A 20,400-nucleotide genomic window follows, 5' to 3' on the forward strand; every position below is an offset into this window, starting at 1 on the left:
ATTAAAACCTCCAGTACCCGGTCTAAATGGAGCTCTGGGGCTCCAAGGTATAACAGGATGTCGTCTGCAAAACAACTCACTTTCAACTCCTTATTACCTACTTTGATTCCCTCAAAGATATCAGATTTTACCAACCATCTCGCTAGGGGTTCTATAGCCTGGTTAAAGAGCAATGGAGACAAGGGGCATCCCTGCCGCGTGCCTTTGCTGAGTATAATGGGTTTAGATAAAAAGCCCGGTACACTTACTCTTGCCTGAGGATTTTCATAGAGCGCCTTTAAGTAATTTCTAAAATGCCCCTTGATATTGACTCTATCCAGCATTGCCAGCTGATGTTATTGAAAGCCTTCTCGGCATCAATTGCTAGTAACGCTGGATTGTGCTTGCTTTTACTATCCCTGTCAGTGCTTAGGATTGTTAGGACCTTACGTATATTGGTCACCGCCGACCTACCCTTCATGAATCCCACTTGGTGCGGGCCTATTAGCTCAGGCACACAGTTGGCCAACCTATTAGCTAAAATTTTGGATAGAATCTTGATATCCTGATTAATTAAGGATATCGGTCTATATGCACCTGGCTGGGTTAGATCCCTTCCCGGTTTCGGAAGAATCTTAATATAGGCCACCTTGCTTGTGTCTGGCAAGCCCCCCCCCCCCCCCCCAATCATGATGTTATTAAACAGCCTAGTCAAAGTCGGGGACAATCCCTGGCACATCGCTTTATAAAATTCCGCGGGGAACCCGTCGGGCCCCGACACTTTACAGTTCGCTAGGGTTTTTATGGTCACCACTAACTCCTCCTCACTTACGTCTCGGTTCAGCGTTTCTAACACATCTATCGAAAGTTGTGGCATTTCCACCTTATCCAGAAGATCCCTTGCTTTCTGGGGATCAAAGGGGTCATTAGAATACAGCGTCTGAAAAAATTCACCCAGTATTTCTACTATATCCTTCGGCTGGGTACACAACCTTCCCGACTTTATCTTTTAATGGGTGCAAAGTCGACTGTTTGACAAAGGGGCACGTTAAATTGGCCAATAAGCGACCTGCTTTATTGCCCAGACGAAAAAACTTTGCCCTTTGGTAGTCTCCGAACCATTTTTCCTGCCTTTCCTGGCAGTAATCGAAATTATGCTTAGCAGTGACCCAGAGTGTTTTATTGGAGTCAGTGGGGTGTTGTAGAAAATTGGTATATGCTTCCCGTACCCGCATAGTAGCCTCCTCATACTTTTTCCTCACCTCCTTTTTTTTTTTCCCTATCGTATGCGACATTATACGACCTCTCAGTACTGCTTTGGCCGCATCCCAGAATAGACCCTGATTGGTCACATGTTCCGCATTATCTTGCGAGTATTCCCACCACCAACCTTTCAACTTGTCTATGAATTCCTTGTCCTTGGACAAGTGCTGAGGCATTCTCCATGTAAAATCCTGTCCCCTGGGAACAGTATCCATGATCTCCATAACCACTGGGGCATCGTCCGAGATTAACAAATCAGAAATTTCCACCATTTTGACTCTGGACAACAATCTCGATGATGTTAAAAAATAGTCAATCCTAGACCATGACCCCTGGGCATGCGAGAAATGGGTAAACTCACGGTCCACTGGGTGGTGGTACCACCATGCATCAAACAATCCCGTGTTCTGAATTAAAGGGAGTAAAGTCTGGGCTCGACTCTGTTGAGTAATGGTCCCTGGTGCCCCGCGTCTCCTATCTTCCTGTTCACTATGCACCCTATTGAAATCTGCCGCCACCAATACCATTTGTGAATCTTCTTTCAGAATATCCCTCTCTAAACTCCTGTAAAAGTCTGCCTGGGAAGTGTTGGGGGCATAGACATTGTGTATAACTATCTGGCCTACGGAAGAATCTATACACACACGCATCCATCTCCCTTGCTCGTCCATTGATGTGGACTTAATATCATATTGTAGACGTTTATGCAACAAGACAATGATTCCTGACTTTTTACCCACTGAAGACGATCCCATCACCTGTCCCACCCATAATCTCTGCATCCTCCAAAAATCCGCCTCTTCCAAATGGGTCTCCTGCAGAAATGCAACGTCAATCTTAAGTTTTTTAAGATGGCGTAAAACCGCCATACGTTTAGCAGGGGATCGGAGGCGTTTAGCATTCCATGTGGCCACCCTCATAGTTTTTTCCTTATTCTATAGATCTCTGCAGGAGAAGTCACTCGGAATAGACAGCCCCAGTGTCTCACATAATATCGCCGAAGCATCATAACCCTAACCAGTCCCAGCTTAGTGTTCAAACCCTCCCTACCCTCCCCCCCCTTCCCCCCAAACTAAACCCTCCTATCCAAACCCACAACATTAACATCCATTTTGTTGACTTCACTTTTTTTGCACATCTTATAGTGTAGCTGCACCCTTTCTTATGGTGAGGACATGCCTGTGCCTTTATTTAACAGAGCTATATGTGGGACTTCACAGCGATTTCCTGTGGCATGCAGAGAAGACATCAAAGGGCAGATTTATCAATATCTGTACACTATGCAAATCGGTCTCTTTTGCAGCATGCAACAAATTCTTCAAGAAAACTGATCTGGCCCCAAATAACAGTGCCACATTCATAGTGTCCACCAAAATAAAATAAAAATGCCAATCTAGCACTGTTCTTCCTCTGTAACCTGACACATGCTAGCTCAAGTGATAATATTGTATAGTGCCAGCATGCAACAAGGACCTAGGGCAGGGATGGCCAACCTGCGGCTCTCCAGCTGTTGTACAACTATGATTCCCACCATGCCCTGCTGTAGGCTGATAGCTGTAGGCAGTCTGGGAATGCTGGAGAGCCGCAGGTTGGCCATCCCTGACCTCCTATGGCTTCCTTGCACCAGCATTCCTCCTCATCTGTGTCCTTAAGATAAAGTTGGCGTTATTCCGTAATAAGGACAAAAATAGGACATGTTCTATTTTTTTGCGGACCCCACGGAACAGCAAATGGAGTGCTGTCTGCATCTTTTGCGGCCTCATTCAAGTGAATGCATCCGAGCCTCAAAAAATGTGGATGCAGAGCAGAAATATGTTTTGTGTGCATGAGCCTTAAGAGAGATTCTCATTGTGAAGTATCCTGGATCTTCTACCCTCTTCACTTTCATCTCCTGGACTGAGAAGTTGTTTTTTATAGAGCCACAGTCATTGTGATATTTTGCCCCTTTGTGTTTTTGGACTTTGCGTTTAACGCTGTACCACATAGATGCCTAATAGGTAAAATAAGCTCTATAGGCTTAGAAAGTAGGTGCATCTGTGGTGTAGATGAACCAATGCTTGTAATTGGACTGAAAACTAGCTAAAGGACCATGTCCAGAGAGTTGTGATCAATGATTGGTCCCTGGTTATATGTGTTGTGCCCCAAGGTACAGAACTGGGTCCGATATTTTTTACCATAATAATGATGGTGAGGATGAGTTTTAGCAGCACCGTTTGTATAGTATTTTTGCGGATGATGCCAAGCCATATAGTCTAGTGCAGTCTAAGGTGAGCGATTAATCAAAAGTTGGACTCCCACTGTAAAGGCCAGGATCAGAGGAAACTCTGATAATGTCCATTTAACAGAGAAGCCACATGTCAATAGCGCCCGCAGCATCTAGACAGCTTCCTCTGTCTCCATTGCCCCTTGTGAATACAATCACATGGTGTTGATGCTTTGCCATGGCAGCCAGGGGCCTAATTCTATTCATTTTAGGCTGTGCCATAGGTACAGCCTAATAGACAGCCTGATAGTCTTGGCCTAAAATGCATTGGTATGCAAGATGTACCAATGCATTATAAAAGCAATCAAATGATCACACTGTGACATACCATAAATGGGACTTAAAAATAATAATAATTAAAGGTTAGTAACCTTTATCAAAAAAGGTAAAAAAAACATTTCCATACAAAGTTATTTATTAAAACCATTCAATGAAAAACATAAAAAAAAACTGCAATAAGGTAATGGAATGTTTTTTGTTTTTTTAAACTAGACAATCCTTTTAAATTGTAAAAAAAAATCTAGGTTTTATTTTTAATCCATACCCCCCAGCCCTACTATAACTAACTTAATAAAAAACATACCTGGAATACCCCTTTAAGACCTCTGTGCACTTCTGAATTCCTGTTTTTAGACACATCCTCTTATAAAGCTTAGCAATCATATGTTCCAATTTGAGGTGAAATTACGAATGATTAAATGATTGCCATGTATCCCATGTGTTGTGTTTTTCCTTTATGTTGATAATAGTTGTCTTATTACATTATTTTTAGCATTTTACAGACCGCAGCTAGTGTGTATTCATTTGCCCCAGGGCTAACCTCAGGCATATGGAGAATGAGCTAGTTTATTGCCAAGATTATCTTAATCCACAGAGTGCAGAAATTCCAGTAATGTTCCAATTTAGTCTTTTGCTTTTCTCTGAATATCTCTTGATAGAGGGGGTTTATTGATTCAATAGGATGAGATAAGTGGAACGCTTAACTAACTTAATCCAGATTTCCAGACGTTCTAAAATCCAACATTAACAGCAATGTCATACTGCGCTGATTATGTTAGACGTTAAGATGTTTTTTTTTCTTAACGAATTAGGATGCAAATTCAGTCTCTTTGGGTTGGTGGGAAAAATGATATAAAGTACAAGGAATTCAGCAGACACGTTAAAGGGAATGCCTCATGTATGTAATGCTAGTTCATTAAAAAAGACCGCGACTTGTCTGTTTTGTAACTGCTTGCATTTCCTATGTGATAATTCTAGTAACATAGTACATAAGGCCGAAAAAAGACATCTGTCCGTCCAGTTCGGCCTGTTATCCTGCAAGTTGATACAGAGGAAGGCAAAAAAAAAAAACGTGACTCCAAACGTGACTTTCACCCATTTAGTTTTTGTCCTTATGTGTATGGAATGTGCCACTTTATTTTGTTGGTAACGTTTTTTTGCACCTGGTAGCTTCTGTGTCACATGGTCTGTTGTGGGTGCGGCTCACAGCTTTATTCTACCTCACAGTGCATTGGTGATACCTCTATGGAGGCATGTGAGAGTCTGGCTGTGAGTTGATTTCTAGCACTCCGATGCAGTGCGCCATTTTGTCGAGGCACAGCATCGGAGTGCAAGCGATTATAAAGATAAAAATTACATAACCGGGGTCTGCATCACTTACACTGTTCACCTTTTACTCTAGTTTGGGGGGTGTTTCTGACCTGACAGATTCCCTTTAAGGATTAACTGTTTTAACTCCTTAACGACACAGCCATATTTCACCTTAACCTCCTCCTGACCACCTAACGCAGGAATGCGTCCTGCGGGCGGTCGGTTTGTTCCTCCTAGACGCATCAGCGCGTCATCTCGCGAGACAAGAGATATTCTGTAAACGCGCGCACACAGGAGCGCGTTCACAGGATCGGAAGGTAAACGAGCTGATCTACAGCCTGCCAGATGCGATTTTTTTAACCCCTGAAAGGTATATCAGACGCTGTTTTGTTAACAGCGTCTGATATACCTGCTACCTGGTCCTCTGGTGGTCCCTTTTGCTTGGATCGACCACCAGAGGACACAGGCAGCTCTGTAAGTAGCACCAATCACCACACTACACTACACCCCCCCTGTCACTTATTAACCCCTGATCACCCCATATAGACTCCCTGATCACCCCCCTGTCATTGATCACCCCCCTGTAAGGCTCCATTCAGACGTCCGTATGTGTTTTGCGGATCCGTAAAACACAGACACCGCGGATCCGCAAAACACGGACACCGGCAATGTGCTTTCCGCATTTTGCGGATCCGCACATTGTCAGAACTATATAGAAAATGCCTTTTCTTGTCCGCAATTGCTCTAATGCCTTTTCTTGTCCGCAATAGGCTCTACAAAAAACGCAGTGTTCGCCCGATAAGGCCTGATCTTATGCGCACACTTGCGTTCAGTCCGTCCCACCGCAGTGACAGAAATTTTACTTTTTCTGATCACTGCAAAAACACCGTAAAATCGCTGCGGCGCTATAAAGATCACTTTTGAGGGGCATGGTGAGTTCATAGAAGATTTTTTTTTTTGGCACAAGTTAGCGGAAATTGATATTTTTTTTTTGTTTTTGTTTTTTATTACAAAGTCTCATATTCCACTAACTTGTGACAAAAAATAAAATCTCACATGAACTCACCATACCCCTCACAGAATCCAAATGCGTAAATATTTTTAGACATATATATTCCAGACTTCTTCTGACGCTTTAGGGCCCCTAAAATGCCAGGGCAGTATAAAGACCCCACATGTGACCCATTTTGGAAAGAAGACACCCCAAAGTATTTCGTGAGGGGCATGGCGAGTTCATGTAAAATTTTATTTTTTGTCACAAGTTAGTGGAATATGAGACTTTGTAAGAGAAGAAAAAAATAAAATAAATCATTTTCCGCTAACTTGTGCCAAAAAAAATATATTCTAGGAACTCGCCATGCCCCTCACGGAATACCTTGGGGTGTCTTCTTTCCAAAATGGGGTCACTTGTGGGGTATTTATACTGCCCTGGTATTTTAGGGGCCCTAAAGCGTGAGAAGTAGTTTGGAATCCAAATGCGTAAAAAATGCTCTATGAAATCCTAAAAGTACTCATTGGAATTTGGGCCCCTTTGCGCACCTAGGCTGCAAAAAACTGTCACATATGTGGTATCGCCGTACTCAGGAGAAGTAGGGCAGTTGTGGGGTGTGTTTACTGTTCTGGCATTTTGGCCGGGGCTAAATTGTAAGCAACCCTGTAAAGCCTAAAGGTACTCATTGGAATTTGGGCCCCTTTGCGCACCTAGGCTGCAAAAAAGTGTCACACATGTGGTATCGCCGTACTCAGGAGAAGTAGGGCAATGTGTTTTGGGGTGTATTTTTACATATACCCATGCTGGGTGAGAGAAATATCTCTGTAAAATGACAACTTTGTATAAAAAAAATGGGAAAAGTTGTCTTTTACAGAGATATTTATCTCACCCAGCATGGGTATATGTAAAAATACACCCCAAAACACATTGCCCTACTTCTCCTGAGTACGGTGATACCACATGTGTGACACTTTTTTGCAGCCTAGGTGCGCAAAGGGGCCCAAATTCCAATGAGTACTTTTAGGATTTCACAGGGCATTTTTACGCATTTAGATTCCAAACTACTTCTCACACTTTAGGGCCCCTAAAATGCAAGGGCACTATAAATACCCCACAAGTGACCCAATTTTAGAAAAAAGACACCCCAAGGTATTCCATGAGGGGTATGGTGAGTTCATGTAAAATTGTATTTTTTGTCACAAGTTAGTGGAATATGAGACTTTGTAAGAAAAAAAAAAAAAAAAAATAATCATTTTCCGCTAACTACCATGAACTCACTATGCCCATCAGCGAATACCTTAGGGTGTCTACTTTCCAAAATGGGGTCATTTGTGGGGTGTTCTTACTGTCTGGGCATTGTAGAACCTCAGGAAACATGACAAGTGCTCAGAAAGTCAAAGTGCGTAAATTCACATTTTTGCACCATAGTTTGTAAACGCTATAACTTTTACCCAAACCAATAAATATACACTTATTGCATTTTTTTTTAATCAAAGACATGTAGAACAATAAATTTAGAGAAAAATTTATATAGAAATGTAGTTTTATTTGAAAAATTTTACAACAGAAATTGAAAAATTTCATTTTTTGGCCAAAATTTCGGTCAATTTTGATTAATATCAAAAAATGTTAAAATGTCAACAGCAATGAAATACCACCAAATGAAAGCTCTATTAGTGAGAAGAAAAGAAGGTAAAATTCATTTGGGTGGTAAGTTGTATGACCGAGCAATAAACCGTGAAAGTAGTGTAGGGCAGAATTGTAAAAAGTGGTCTGGTCATTAGCGGGGTTTAAGCTAGGGGAGCTGAGGTGGTTAAGGACCAGGCCATTTTTTGCAAATCTGACCAGTGTCACTTTAAGTAGTGATAACTGTAAAACGCTTTTACTTATCCAGGCCATTTTGAGATTGTTTTTTCGTCACATATTGTACTTCACGACACTAGTAAAATGGAGTAAAAAAAATTCATTTTTATTTATAAAAAAATACCAAATTTACAAGTTTCAATTTCTCTACTTCTATAATACATAGTAATACCTCCAAAAATAGTTATTACTTTACATTCCCCATATGTCTACCTTATGTTTGGATCATTTTGGGAATGACATTTTAGTTTTTGGGGACGTTACAAGGCTTAGAAGTTTAGAAGCAAATCTTGAAATTTTTCAAAAACCCAATTTTTAGGGACCAGTTCAGGTCTGAAGTCACTTTGTGGGGGTTACATAATGGAATCCGCCCAAAAATGACCCCATTCTAAAAACTAGACCCCTCAAGGTATTCAAAACTGATTTTACAAATGTCATTAACCCTTTAGGTGTTCCACAAGAGTTAATGGAAAATGGAGATAAAATTTCAGAATTTCGATTTTGTTTTTGGCAAATTTTCAATTTTAATCAATTGTTTCCAGTAACAAAGCAAGGGTTAACAGCTAAACAAAAAGCTATATTCATTGCCCCAATTCTGTAGTTTGCAGAAACACCACATATGTGGCCGTAAACGACTGTACGGCCACACAGTAGGGCGTAGACGGAAAGGTGCGCCGTATGGTTTTTGGAAGGCAGATTTTGCTGGACTCGTTTATTTACACCATGTCCCATTTGAAGACCCCCTGATGCACCCCTAGAATAGAAACTCCATAAAAGTGACCCTATCTAAGAAACTACACCCCTCAAGGTATTCAAAACTGATTTTACAAACTTTGTTAACCCTTTAGGTGTTGCACAACAGTTATTGCCAAATGGAGATGGAAAATTTGCCAAAAATTTTTAATTCTCAAATTTAATTTTAATGCACCCCTAGAGTAGAAACTCCATAAAAGTGACCCCATTTGGAAACTACGGGATAAGGTGGCAGTTTTGTTGGGACTATTTTTAGGGTACATATGATTTTTGGTTGCTCTATATTATATTTTTGTGAGGCAAGGTTACCAGAAATAGAAATTCTGAAATTTGCCAATAACTCTTGTGGAACACCTAAAGGGTTAACGACGTTTGTAAAATCAGTTTTAAATACCTTGAGGGGTGTAGTTTCTTAGATGGGGTCGCTTTTATGGAGTTTTTACTCTAGGGGTTCATCAGGGGGGCTTCAGATGGGACATGGTGCCAAAAAAAAGGCCATCAAAATCTGCCTTCCAGAAACCATACGGCGTTCCTTTCCTTCTGCGCCCTGCCGTTTGGTCATACAGCAGTTTACATATGGGGTGTTTCTGTAAACTGCAGTATGAGGGTAATAAATATAAAGTTTTGTTTGGCTGTTAACCCTTGCTTTGTTACTGGAAAAAAGAAAAAAACTGATTAAGATGGAAAATATGCCAAAAAAATTGCTTTTTTGGCACCGTTTTTTTTTTTGACCGTGTTCATCTGAGGGGTTAGGTCATGGGGTATTTTTATATAGCAGATTCTTACGGACGCGGCGATATCTAATATGTCTAGTTTTTATTTATTTATGTTTTACACTACCGTATATTATCTTTTTATATACAAAAAAAAAAAACATTTTAGTATCTCCATAGTCTAAGAGTCATTATTTTTTTTTGTTTTTAGCATATTATCTTAGGTAGGGTCTCATTTTTTTGTGGGATGAGAGAACGGTTTTATTGACACTATTTTGGGGGGCATATGACTTTTTGATCGCTTGCTATTACAATTTTTGAGATGTAAGGTGACAAAAAAAAACTTTTTTTTTGCACCGTTTTTATTTTATTTTTTTGACCGTGTTCATCTGAGGGGTTGGGGGGGGGGTATTTTTATAGAGCAGATTCTTACGGACGCGGCGATACCTAATATGTCTACTTTTTTTATTTATTTTAGTTTTACTAAATAATATTTTTTTAAACATTTTTTTGGTTTTAGTCTCTCAAGTCTGAGAACCAGTTTTTTATCCGATTGTCAGTGGCTAAATTGGGATATAAATTTAGTACTCCATGGAAGTGTGGTACTCCCTGAAGCAACCAATAATGCAGAGGCCCGGATGATCGGGGCACGTGTCACACTGAGTAGTGGTGTCCTTCTGTATCCCCCTCCTGTGACACACTCTGCACCTTTTTCGGGTCCGTCCCTTCTTTCCAGTATGGGGGACCACACCTGGAAAGTGTTGGCCAGGGACGATCCGGGCGCCTCCAGTTCCCGAGGTACTCCGGCCTGCTCTTTCCCGGTCAGAAAAGATCAGTTCTGGGAGGCAGTCCTGAAGGACCTAAAGGAATGTCCCTGTGTTGCCAGCGCTCCGGGACAGCACAAAAGAGTTGTACAAGGCAACCTGCACCAAGTAGACCCCAACTTTTTCGTACCATGCCCGGGTTTTGCGCATGGCGTTATATGGCTTGAGGACTTGATCAGATAGATCAACTCCTCCCATATACCGATTTGTAGTCGACGATACAATCTGGCTTGAGGACCGTTGCCACGGTACCTCACACAGGGACAGGGGTGATGCCGTTACCATGAATTGTGGACAGTACAAGGACCTCCCTCTTGACCTTATATCTGACCAGCAACAGGTTTCCACTGGTAAGGGCACGGGTCTCACCCCTGGGGATAGGTACCTGGAGGGGGTGGGTAGGGAGGCCGTGTTGATTTTTCCGCACGGTCCCACAAGCGGACATGGATCTGGCGGGGAGGGACTGGAACAAGGGGATACTAGTATAAAAGTTATCCACGTACAGGTGGTAACCCTTATCCTAGCAGTGGGTGCATAAGGTCCCACACAAGTTTCCCGCTAACACCCAGAGTGGGGGGACATTCTGGGGGTTGAATACAGGAATCTCGCCCGTCGTACACACGAAACTCATACTCTCGAAACTTTGTGAGGTACTCTCACAAAGTTTGTACAGCTTCACGCCATACCTCGCCCGCTTAGAGGGAACATACTGGCGGAAAAGGAGTCTTCCCTTGAAAGCAATGAGAGACTCATCAACCGCGACCTCCCTTCCAGGTAGGCCTGTACAAATTTGGCCCCAAAGTGAAAGATGACCGGCCTGATTTTGTACAGGCGGTCATAGGCAGGATCACCTTGGGAAGGACATGCTGCATTATCTGAATAATGCAGGCATTTACGCATAGCCTCAAACCGGGTGCGTGTCATGGCCGTACTGTAAAGTGGGGTCTGGTAGAGGACGTCCCCACTCCAGTAATGCCTGACACTAGGTTTCTTGACTAGGCCCATGTGCAGCACGAGGCCCCAAAATGTCCTCATCTCGGCTGCACTGACCGGGGTCCAGCCACCGGGCCTAGCCAAAAAGTAGCCCGGGTGTTGAGCAACGAACTGTTGGGCGTACAGGTTCTGGTCTGCTCCACCATCAGATTTACAAAGTGGTCACTGAAAAAAAGACTAAAATAGTTGTATTCAGTGAAGCCCACTGTGGAAATCTGGATTCCTGGTTGGCCTACAAAATCAGGAATCACGGGCTCATAATGCTCTGGGGTATACCAGACAAGTTCACCGGCAGGGGGCTCCGTGGGTTTTACCGGTGTCCGGAAAACTAGTACGAGCCCCAGAACTGCTCGTACTAGGATGGGCCACAGGGTCCCTAGCATGGCGGTCCCCTTGCTCCGCCTGGCGGCGTCTCCGCCGCCTTGGGGGCTCATCATCATCGCTAGATGATGAGGAGGACGCTTATGACAAAAGGAAAGTGGGGTCATCCTCGTCCTCACTGGGACTCTCGGACTCGGAGGCAAGCTGGGCGTATGACTCCTCGGCCGAGAACATCCGGCGGGCCATAGGGGAGTGTGTGTGTGCGTGTGTGGGGGCCGGGTGTTCGCGAACTCACCCTAAACCTAACAGACAAAATAAAAAAAAAGACGAAATAAAAAAAAGGCCTAAAAAATTCTAAATCGCTGATCAACCGTCCGAAGTTGATCAGTGGTGGGGTGTGCGATGCGCTAACAGTGGCCAGACGCTAAGAGTGCCGGCCACAGTCAGCGTACGCACAAAAAATAAAATAAAACTGCTTGCGCCCCAAAAAAGTTGTGGGGGGAAGGGGGGCAAGCTGCAGCACCCTGGGGGGTCTAAGGTCACACAGCTGTGCTGTGGACCCCAGACACCCGCTTTAGGGTGATACAATCAACAATTTTTTTTATTTTTTTTCTTCTCACTAACTTTCCCTAAAATATCCCTGCCTAATCTAAAATGTCCCTAGCCTTTCCCTAATTACCTGGGTGCTGGGGCACAGATGGGGGTGCTGGGGCACAGATTGGGGTGCTGGCTGGAGATCCGTGCAGCTGGCGATCCGACGATGTGCCCTTCGGCTCCCCGGAACAAAAGTAATTTGAACCTCCCGCCCCTGCAGCCGACCAATGAGAGCGATCCTGAGAGGTGATGTCACCATCACCTCTCAGGATCGCAGGATGGTGATTGGTGGTGTATTATCACCCCACCGATCACCATCCTGTTCCGGGTTATCGGGTCCCCAGAGACCCGAATATCCTGGAAACGCAGCAAACCGCAGGTCTGAATTGACCTGCGGTTTGCTGCGATCGCCGACATGGGGGGGTCACAGGACCCCCCGGTGCATTTAGCCAAGGTGCCTGCTCAATGATTTGAGCAGGCACCGGGTTCCGATCACCGCTCGCGGGGCAGCGGTGATCGGAACTATACATGACGTACCGGTACGTCAGGTGTCCTTAAGTACCGGGACAACATGCCGTGCCGGTACGTCATGTGTCCGGAACAGATTAATGGAACTCTCCTCCTACCCCATATCAAGTCATTAATAATAGAGTCTATAGTCTTAAAAGGGTATTCCAGTAAAGTAACCTAATTTTTTTTAAACTGCATTAAGGCTGCAGGCTGTGACCAAACCAGACCCCACACCTATACATATAACCAGAGTTTCAATTTTCCTTGCAATTCATTTGTCTAGCTCCTGTGTGAGCCTGCAGCACACTGACAGTATCATGGCGCCTGATCTTCCCTCACAAAACTACAATCCCCACAATCCCTAGCTTTCCTACTGTGAGTTGATGTTTATTGATTGGCTGCCTGATATACAGTCCGGTCACGCCCCCTCAGCAGCACACTAACACGCCCTTTGTTTCACAAGACATTTAGCTAGAGAATTGATAGCAGCACACTGAGCATGCTCGACCTAACAAAGGCTCAGAACTTCAGGTCAATGCCATGGTAATTTATGAGGAACCACAGGGGGTAGCAGAGGAAGAAAACTACTTTTATAACTTCTGAACGGTAAATATGTAACATTTACATTATATTAGGTAATTATTGATGATGAATTAGTCTAAAAGTTATATTTATGGTAACCAGCATACCCCTTTAAATACACGACCATCAAACCATATTAGACTAGCATTAAGATAATAGATCAACGGCGGGAGGATTACCATCTTCACCAAAGAGATTCTTTGATCTTTAGAGAGGGAATGTTTCAACCAGATACTAACTTTCATCTTATTTTATGAACAAGAAGAAAAATATTATGGGAAGGATGTTCCTTCAGACTTTTAGTAACATAAATCCCCAGATATTCCAAATCAGTCCTGTGCAAGAACATCCAATGGAAGTAACTTTGTTTTTCCCAATTTATGCATAATCTTGAGAAAAACCATACTCCTCTACTGTCTGCACAAGCTTGGATATTGAACTATTAGGCCACGTTTGCATCCAGCAGAGGAACAGACTGCCAGCATAGCCAGATACCACCGCGCACCGCCGGTTTACCATTCCCTGTATGGCGGGTATATGCCAGATACAGTGACTGGATCAGAATGGCACACAACACAGATGGGATTCCAGCCTTAGAGTCTAAAAAAAGGATGTTATCCGCAAAAAGAGAAATCTTATCGTCTAAGCCTTGACAACCAAACCCCTAATATTGGGATCTCGTGTAAGCTTAATCCTAATAAATAGGGCAAACAACAGGGGAGACAAGGGACATCCCTGCTTATTTTCTCAGGATAAGAAGACACAATTTGTAATCTATCTATTTATCTGAAGCCTAGCACTAGATTGTCTATACAACAACTGAACATATTTTATGAAGTTATTATCGAATCAAAAACAATGCAAAATATGTCAGAGGAAGGTCCAGTCCACCCTGTCAATAGCCTGTGTGACATTCAATGACAGGATGGCCTATTTGCATATTAGAAAAAGCCTCCTAATACTCTCAGATGTAAGTCTACACACCAATACCCTAGAAAATATTTTAACATCTGTATTCAGCAAAGATATTGGACAATAAGCGTCCTTTTCTTCTCTCAGTTTAGCCTTCTTGAAAATCAGTATAACAATTGTTTCCTCCATTGAAGGTGGTAAAAATCCTGACACAAGGCTCTTATTATATACCTCCACTAATCTAGGCAGGAGAATAGAACTGTATTCTCTGTATATTTTATATGGAAAGCCATCATAACCCTGTGAGGAGTTGTCTGCTATTTCCTTGAGCCTTGGACATACCTCAGAAACGTTGATAGGACCATTAAGCACCTTTCTTTGTGCCTCCTGAAATTACTGCTAAAATAATCTTTGACAAAACTTTTTGGAGATTCTACACAAATGTGCATAATATGTATAGAATTCCCCTTTAATAGACTCTACTGTGTGTTATTGCTAATCTGGCCATCACTTTTGATACAGCATTCAATTTTTTGGGCTACTGATATAGACACTCAAAAGTCTATCGTTAGTAGTTTCTTCTTCAAAATATTCCTGCCCAGAAAAAAGACCCTATGTTGAGCCTTGTTATGAAGAAGGTCCTTATATTTTTTGAGCTTGTTCCCATTCCTCATACTATTTATGGGCAGGGCTATTAATATAGTGACTCTCTTTTACCATTACCTCATTTCCTAACTCTATTAGAAACTTTCCTGTGAGCTGCCATATTGGGGATATCCACTTCTTTCCAGTTTTGTCTGCACAGTGCGGCAGGATGTGTGTGCTTTATGGCAGCTGAAATGAATAGAAGTCAACTGATAATGAGAAATTTAATAAATTATTACACTCGACAGGACGTACAACCTGTAACAGGAGAGATGTATACAGAGCCATATATGTGTGTATAATGTTACTATCCTACCTCATCTAGGCATACAAGAAAACTGCAGTTATCTTGCAATCGATAATAATGCTGAGAGGACTCTGCTTGCTTTGTTCCAATCTATACAGCATAGCTGACAAGTGAGCGTGTGAAAACATGATGTGTCTGCTGTAATGGCCGGTGTGAAAATTGGGAATTTCAAGATATTGTTTGATGTGGATAGTCAATGTAAAACGCTGTGGATTAGAAGATAATCCAAGATAAAGAACCATCTGATGAAGTGATTTAGTGGCATTACTATTATTAGTGGGGGCAGTGTATACGTGGTATCACACGTTCGGTTTATCTAGTGTGTCTTTGAGTGCAGCAGGTAGTGCGGTACTGCTGCGATACAGCAGCAACATATAGTGAATTGCAGTGTGAGGCGGGAACGAGTGCCAGTGCTACTATAGATATTATTGAAAACATGATATGACAGCTGCAATGGCCGGTGTGAAAATTGGCAATTTCAAGATACTTTTTTATGTGGATAGTCAATGTAAAATAAACCGTCAAAGGATGTAAATCTACTCATGTAAAGGGGCCTTTAATAACCCTAATGCACTTATCATATGTTCTGAAAACTAGCATGCACAGTATACAAGGTGCGTGTGTGTGGCATTATCAGACAATGTATGGTTTTTATGTCTCCCCAAAGCTACTAAACCAAGCCTCCATATAGTTTGTGTAAGTAACAATATATGTAATAAATTGTATTTTTTCCAGAAACTCGTTTTTATATATATATATTTTTTTTATCTTAAAAAATACTTTTTGGGGGGCCAGAAAGTTGGAGAGTATGTACTTCTAATTTACTAATGTAACAAATGCATATTTCTGACTGTTATGCCCTTATTGAGCCAGCAGGTGGCAGCAAAGAGCTGCGCTATGATCCATTTCCTTTATTTTAACTATTTCTTTTCTTTCTAGGGACTTTTCTTTGGGTCTTAAGGACATTCAGATTAATAAGACAAAGCCTTTGTGGCACAGTTACTTTCTGTGTGGACTGAAAGGAATCCAGGTAAATAACATTATGAATGCTGCAGTGTAGATTGTAACCACTAGTATTAAGAGGTCTACAGCCCATCTTCTAATTAGCAATGTGTACTATTACAGAAGTATCTTCATTGGGGACCATATGAATAGCTAGCCATACATACAGTATGTGCCCCAGTAACGGTTGTGGATATGGAAAGAGTTAATGACGTTTTAGTAAACTTGGTTCTGTGGAAGCATCCTGCTTTAATAATGAGCAGACCTTCTGCAAGCCCATCTGTGACATGTGCATGGGTAAACTCATTAAAAGTAATTGTCAGCCAGCATCCCATGATTCAACAATACAAATGACATCATGCCTAATAGGAAAATACTCTGATTAAATAACTGCAAAACAGAGAGGTAATTTAGAACTTGGGTTCATGTGAATCTGGACCTTAAATTCTATGCTTGTTATTGCAAAAGGAGGTCAAAAGTCCTGTAACATTCCTCTGATTGAAGATGACATCTCCCAAACTTGAGGATAGATAAAGTGCAACAGCCTAAATCTATCACAGTGATACAGTATGAGTTCTGTATATCATGCCTGGTTTTCCGACAATATATGATTGATTAGCCGTTACATGAATAGTTTACTTTGAAGAGATATTTCCACATATTGTATAGAAGAAAACCTATGTTCGGTAATCTGTCTGACTGCAACATGCGAGCATCTATTATATATAGATGTAGACAGGCACTCTTCATCTGGAACCACCCAGAGATCTCATCTTCTGAAAAGGCATTTATCGTTACACATGAACCAATTCACATAAACATAAAACCAAATGAAATTAAAACCAAATAGAAATAAAAACAAATTTTCATTTGGTTTTATGTTTATGTGAATTGGTTCATGTGTAACAATAAATGCCTTTTTAGAAGATGAGATGTCTGGGTGGTTCCAGATGAAGAGTGCCTGTCTACATCTATATATCAAAGAAACTAATCTTTGATAGGGTGAGTAATATAGACAGAGCACCTTGTTCAGAATAATCAAAGGGGTGGACCGCTAAATGAATTATATATTCTATGTGAGTACCTATATTTATAGTTTAGTACTCTAAGGAGGTTGTTTATTAAGACCATCTTTATAGATCCCTTTAGCTTGCTGTGGATCTGCCAAAAGTTGTGTAGAGGCTTCGGCCTGTATGTAAGGCCCCCGCCGATCTAAATGTAAGCCAGCCTCCTTGCTGGCTTAAATTTAGACCATTTTCTACGCCTAAAACACACCACACCCCCTTTTTTAGACCTGGCGTGAGCAGGGAAAAGTGGCGTGGCATAAGCGGGGTGTGCCGAAATCTGCACCAGAAATATACAGTAGGCGAATTTCTAATAGGAAATGACCCCCTAAATGCTTAAAGGGGTTGTTAGAGCTTTATAAAAAAATGTTTGGTTTCGGAACATTACAATTTTTAGTAATTTTACATTGGCACCGTGCTATCACATGCTCAAGAATTACCGTAATATACTGGGAGAGCTTTATCATGAGGGGAAGTTTTACAGTCAGCTTTGCAGGAGTTTTTGTTGCTGTAATTTGCGTCAAATTTATCAAATCTCATACCATCTTTGCTAAATTTGATGCATCTTTAAGTATAACACTTCTCTATTAAGATGTTGCTCCACTTTCTACACCCATTTACCAGAGTAAGATCGCGACCATTTTTGATATTGTTAAATATGGCTTCAATAAGCTCAGCAGGCTAACCATGTCTAGTCTCCATGGTATAAGTGGTATAAAATTGCAAAATGTCACCACATTTCTGCAACAATAATCCCAAAAAGTCTCAAAGCCTAATTTTGCTACTTTTTGAGTTCAGAATTCTACAGTGCGAGGAGTGATAAATACCCCCACCACAACGTGAGTTGCATGTGGTTATAAAACGAAAGACTGGAAAAATCGCTAATCTGAGTACCATCACAGGATCTCAATAGTGGGGGAAAACGCTTCCGTTTGGTCCCCATTCACTGTCAATGGGGACAAAACTGAACTGAATGAAACGGAATGCACCAAAATGCAGCAAGCAGCATTTTTTTGTCCGCGATGTGGTGCGGGGTCCGTACCCCATTGACTTTCAATTGAGTTCATGACTGATCTGTCTTGGCTATGTTCAAGATAATACAACCGGATCTGTTCATAATGGATGTAGACGGTTGTATTATTAGAGTGGAATCGTTTTTGCTGATCCATGATGGATCCAGCAAAAACGCTAGTGTGAAAGTAGCCTTAAAGGGAACCTGTCACCGGGATTTTGGGTATAGAGCTGATGACATGGGTTGCTAGATGGCGGCTAGCACATCCGCAATACCCAGTCCCCATAGCTCTGTGTGCTTTTATTGTGTAAAAAAACCCGATTTTATACATATGCAAATTAACCTGAGATGAATCCTGTATGTGAGATAAGTCACGTACAGGACTCATCTCAGATTAATTTGCATATGTATCAAATTTTTTTTACACAATAAAAGCACACAGAGCTATGGGGACTGGGTATTGCAGATGTGCTAGCGGCCATCTAGCAGCCCGTGTCCTCAGCTCTATACACAAAATCCCGGTGACAGGTTCCCTTTAAAGAACAAGAATCTGCTATAAAAATATATTATTACAGTATTTATAAAAAACAAAAGACGGTAACTGAGTTACTTGCGTCCGGAATATTCAGTGACAGGAGAGAAGAAGAAAATGCAGGACTTTTTCAGGGCTGTATCAGGAAGAAGCTGTGGAATTTTGTTGTATCTTTGTTTAATAATTAAAATAATCTAAAACAAGGCATTTCTTCATCACGGAAATAATACATGGTAGCCTGTGATTTAAAAATCCCCCTATTTCCTGTTCCCAGGGCCTGTGTGCCAAACTGGATTTTTAAATGACTATGAACATGCTATTATGGATCACTTACCTGATGAAGAAGGCGATTTGTATTCGAAAGGCGTTGTTTTAGATTCTTTTAATTAATAAATAAGAATACAACAAAATCCCACGGCTTCATGTTCCTGATACAGGGCCAAAAAAGTCCTGCATTTTCTTCTTTTCTCCATTACGGTATTTACAGGGAGTCTGTCAGCAGTTTTGATCATGCAAAACTGCTAACAGCACTGGGTAGGGGCTGGGAGAGTAGAACAAACATGTATTTTGTACAGTTTTTATATGAACGTTTTATTCTGCCAGGTTCTGCTTCTGCAGGTGCCCATGAGGTGCTGTCTACATGGAGCTGTTTCCCAGGCCTGCCCCTATTCTCTGACCGCTGTAGTGGTCTTTTGGTTGAATGCTACCACTGTCAGCCATGGTGGAGGGGCTATGAAGCAGCTCAATGCAGAGAGCACTTCATAGTGAAGCTCTACCCCTGGGCACCTGCAGAAGCAGAGTCTGGCAGAAGAAAGGTTCATATTTGCGTTACTTCTGATCAAAGCTCCACAAAAGGTATGTTTTAACTGCTAATGGAAAATGCAAATGTGATCGCACACTACATCCAGCACTCTGCCCTCCATGCTGGATGAGACATTGGTTTATATTTTGGCCAAAGCATAGTAAGCCACTCACCGCGTCAAGGCTGTCTCATGAGTGGTCCCTAACTCTTGTTCCTACCTGTTCATGGGCCATGACAGCCACATAAAATCCAGGGAATGCAGGTCAGCATGCAAGCCAAGTACACTTTGCCTGTAACCCCGTCCGGTGCCATTACAGCTTTCATCGGATCCAGGGATGCAAGTACCAACATGCATGCTGAACCTACCATATACTTCTCCTGGAGCCAGATGGCTAATGGTAGGTTCTATACAAGCAGACTCAGTTTTATACTGACTTTAAAACCAGCCTCAAGGACAGATTAACTGGTCAGGTGTGCAATGACTCCAAGGAGATCGCCACGCCTCCAATATATACTACAAAGAAAAAAATAAGGGGTTGGGTCAGCACAACCTGCTGCAGGTGCAGATCACTATGGCGAAATACATATACAAACGGAAAATGCAAATGTGATCGCACACTACATCCAGCACTCTGCCCTCCATGCTGGATGAGACATTGGTTTATATTTTGGCCAAAGCATAGTAAGCCACTCACCGCATTGTATATGTATTTCGCCATAGCGATCTGCACCTACAGGCAGGTTGTGCTGACCCAACCCCTTATTTTTTTCTTTGTAGTATATATTGGAGGCGTGGCGATCTCCTTGGAGTCATTGCACACCTGACCAGTTAATCTGTCCTTGAGGCTGGTTTTAAAGTCAGTATAAAACTGAGTCTGCTTGTAT

At 42.0% G+C, this 20,400-nt stretch overlaps 1 protein-coding gene across 1 annotated transcript in view; it reads left to right on the forward strand.

The window, feature by feature from the left end:
• Positions 1–20,400, forward strand: part of GALK2 (galactokinase 2) — a 286,795-nt gene that overhangs the window by 46,726 nt on the left and 219,669 nt on the right. Inside the window, exon 4 of the mRNA XM_040414020.1 lies at positions 16,043–16,133. Coding sequence (XP_040269954.1) covers positions 16,043–16,133 — 91 coding nt within the window. The remainder of the gene's footprint in view (positions 1–16,042; positions 16,134–20,400) is intronic.

Source organism: Bufo bufo, chromosome 1 (genome assembly GCF_905171765.1).
Source record: "Bufo bufo chromosome 1, aBufBuf1.1, whole genome shotgun sequence".
NCBI lineage: Eukaryota > Metazoa > Chordata > Amphibia > Anura > Bufonidae > Bufo > Bufo bufo.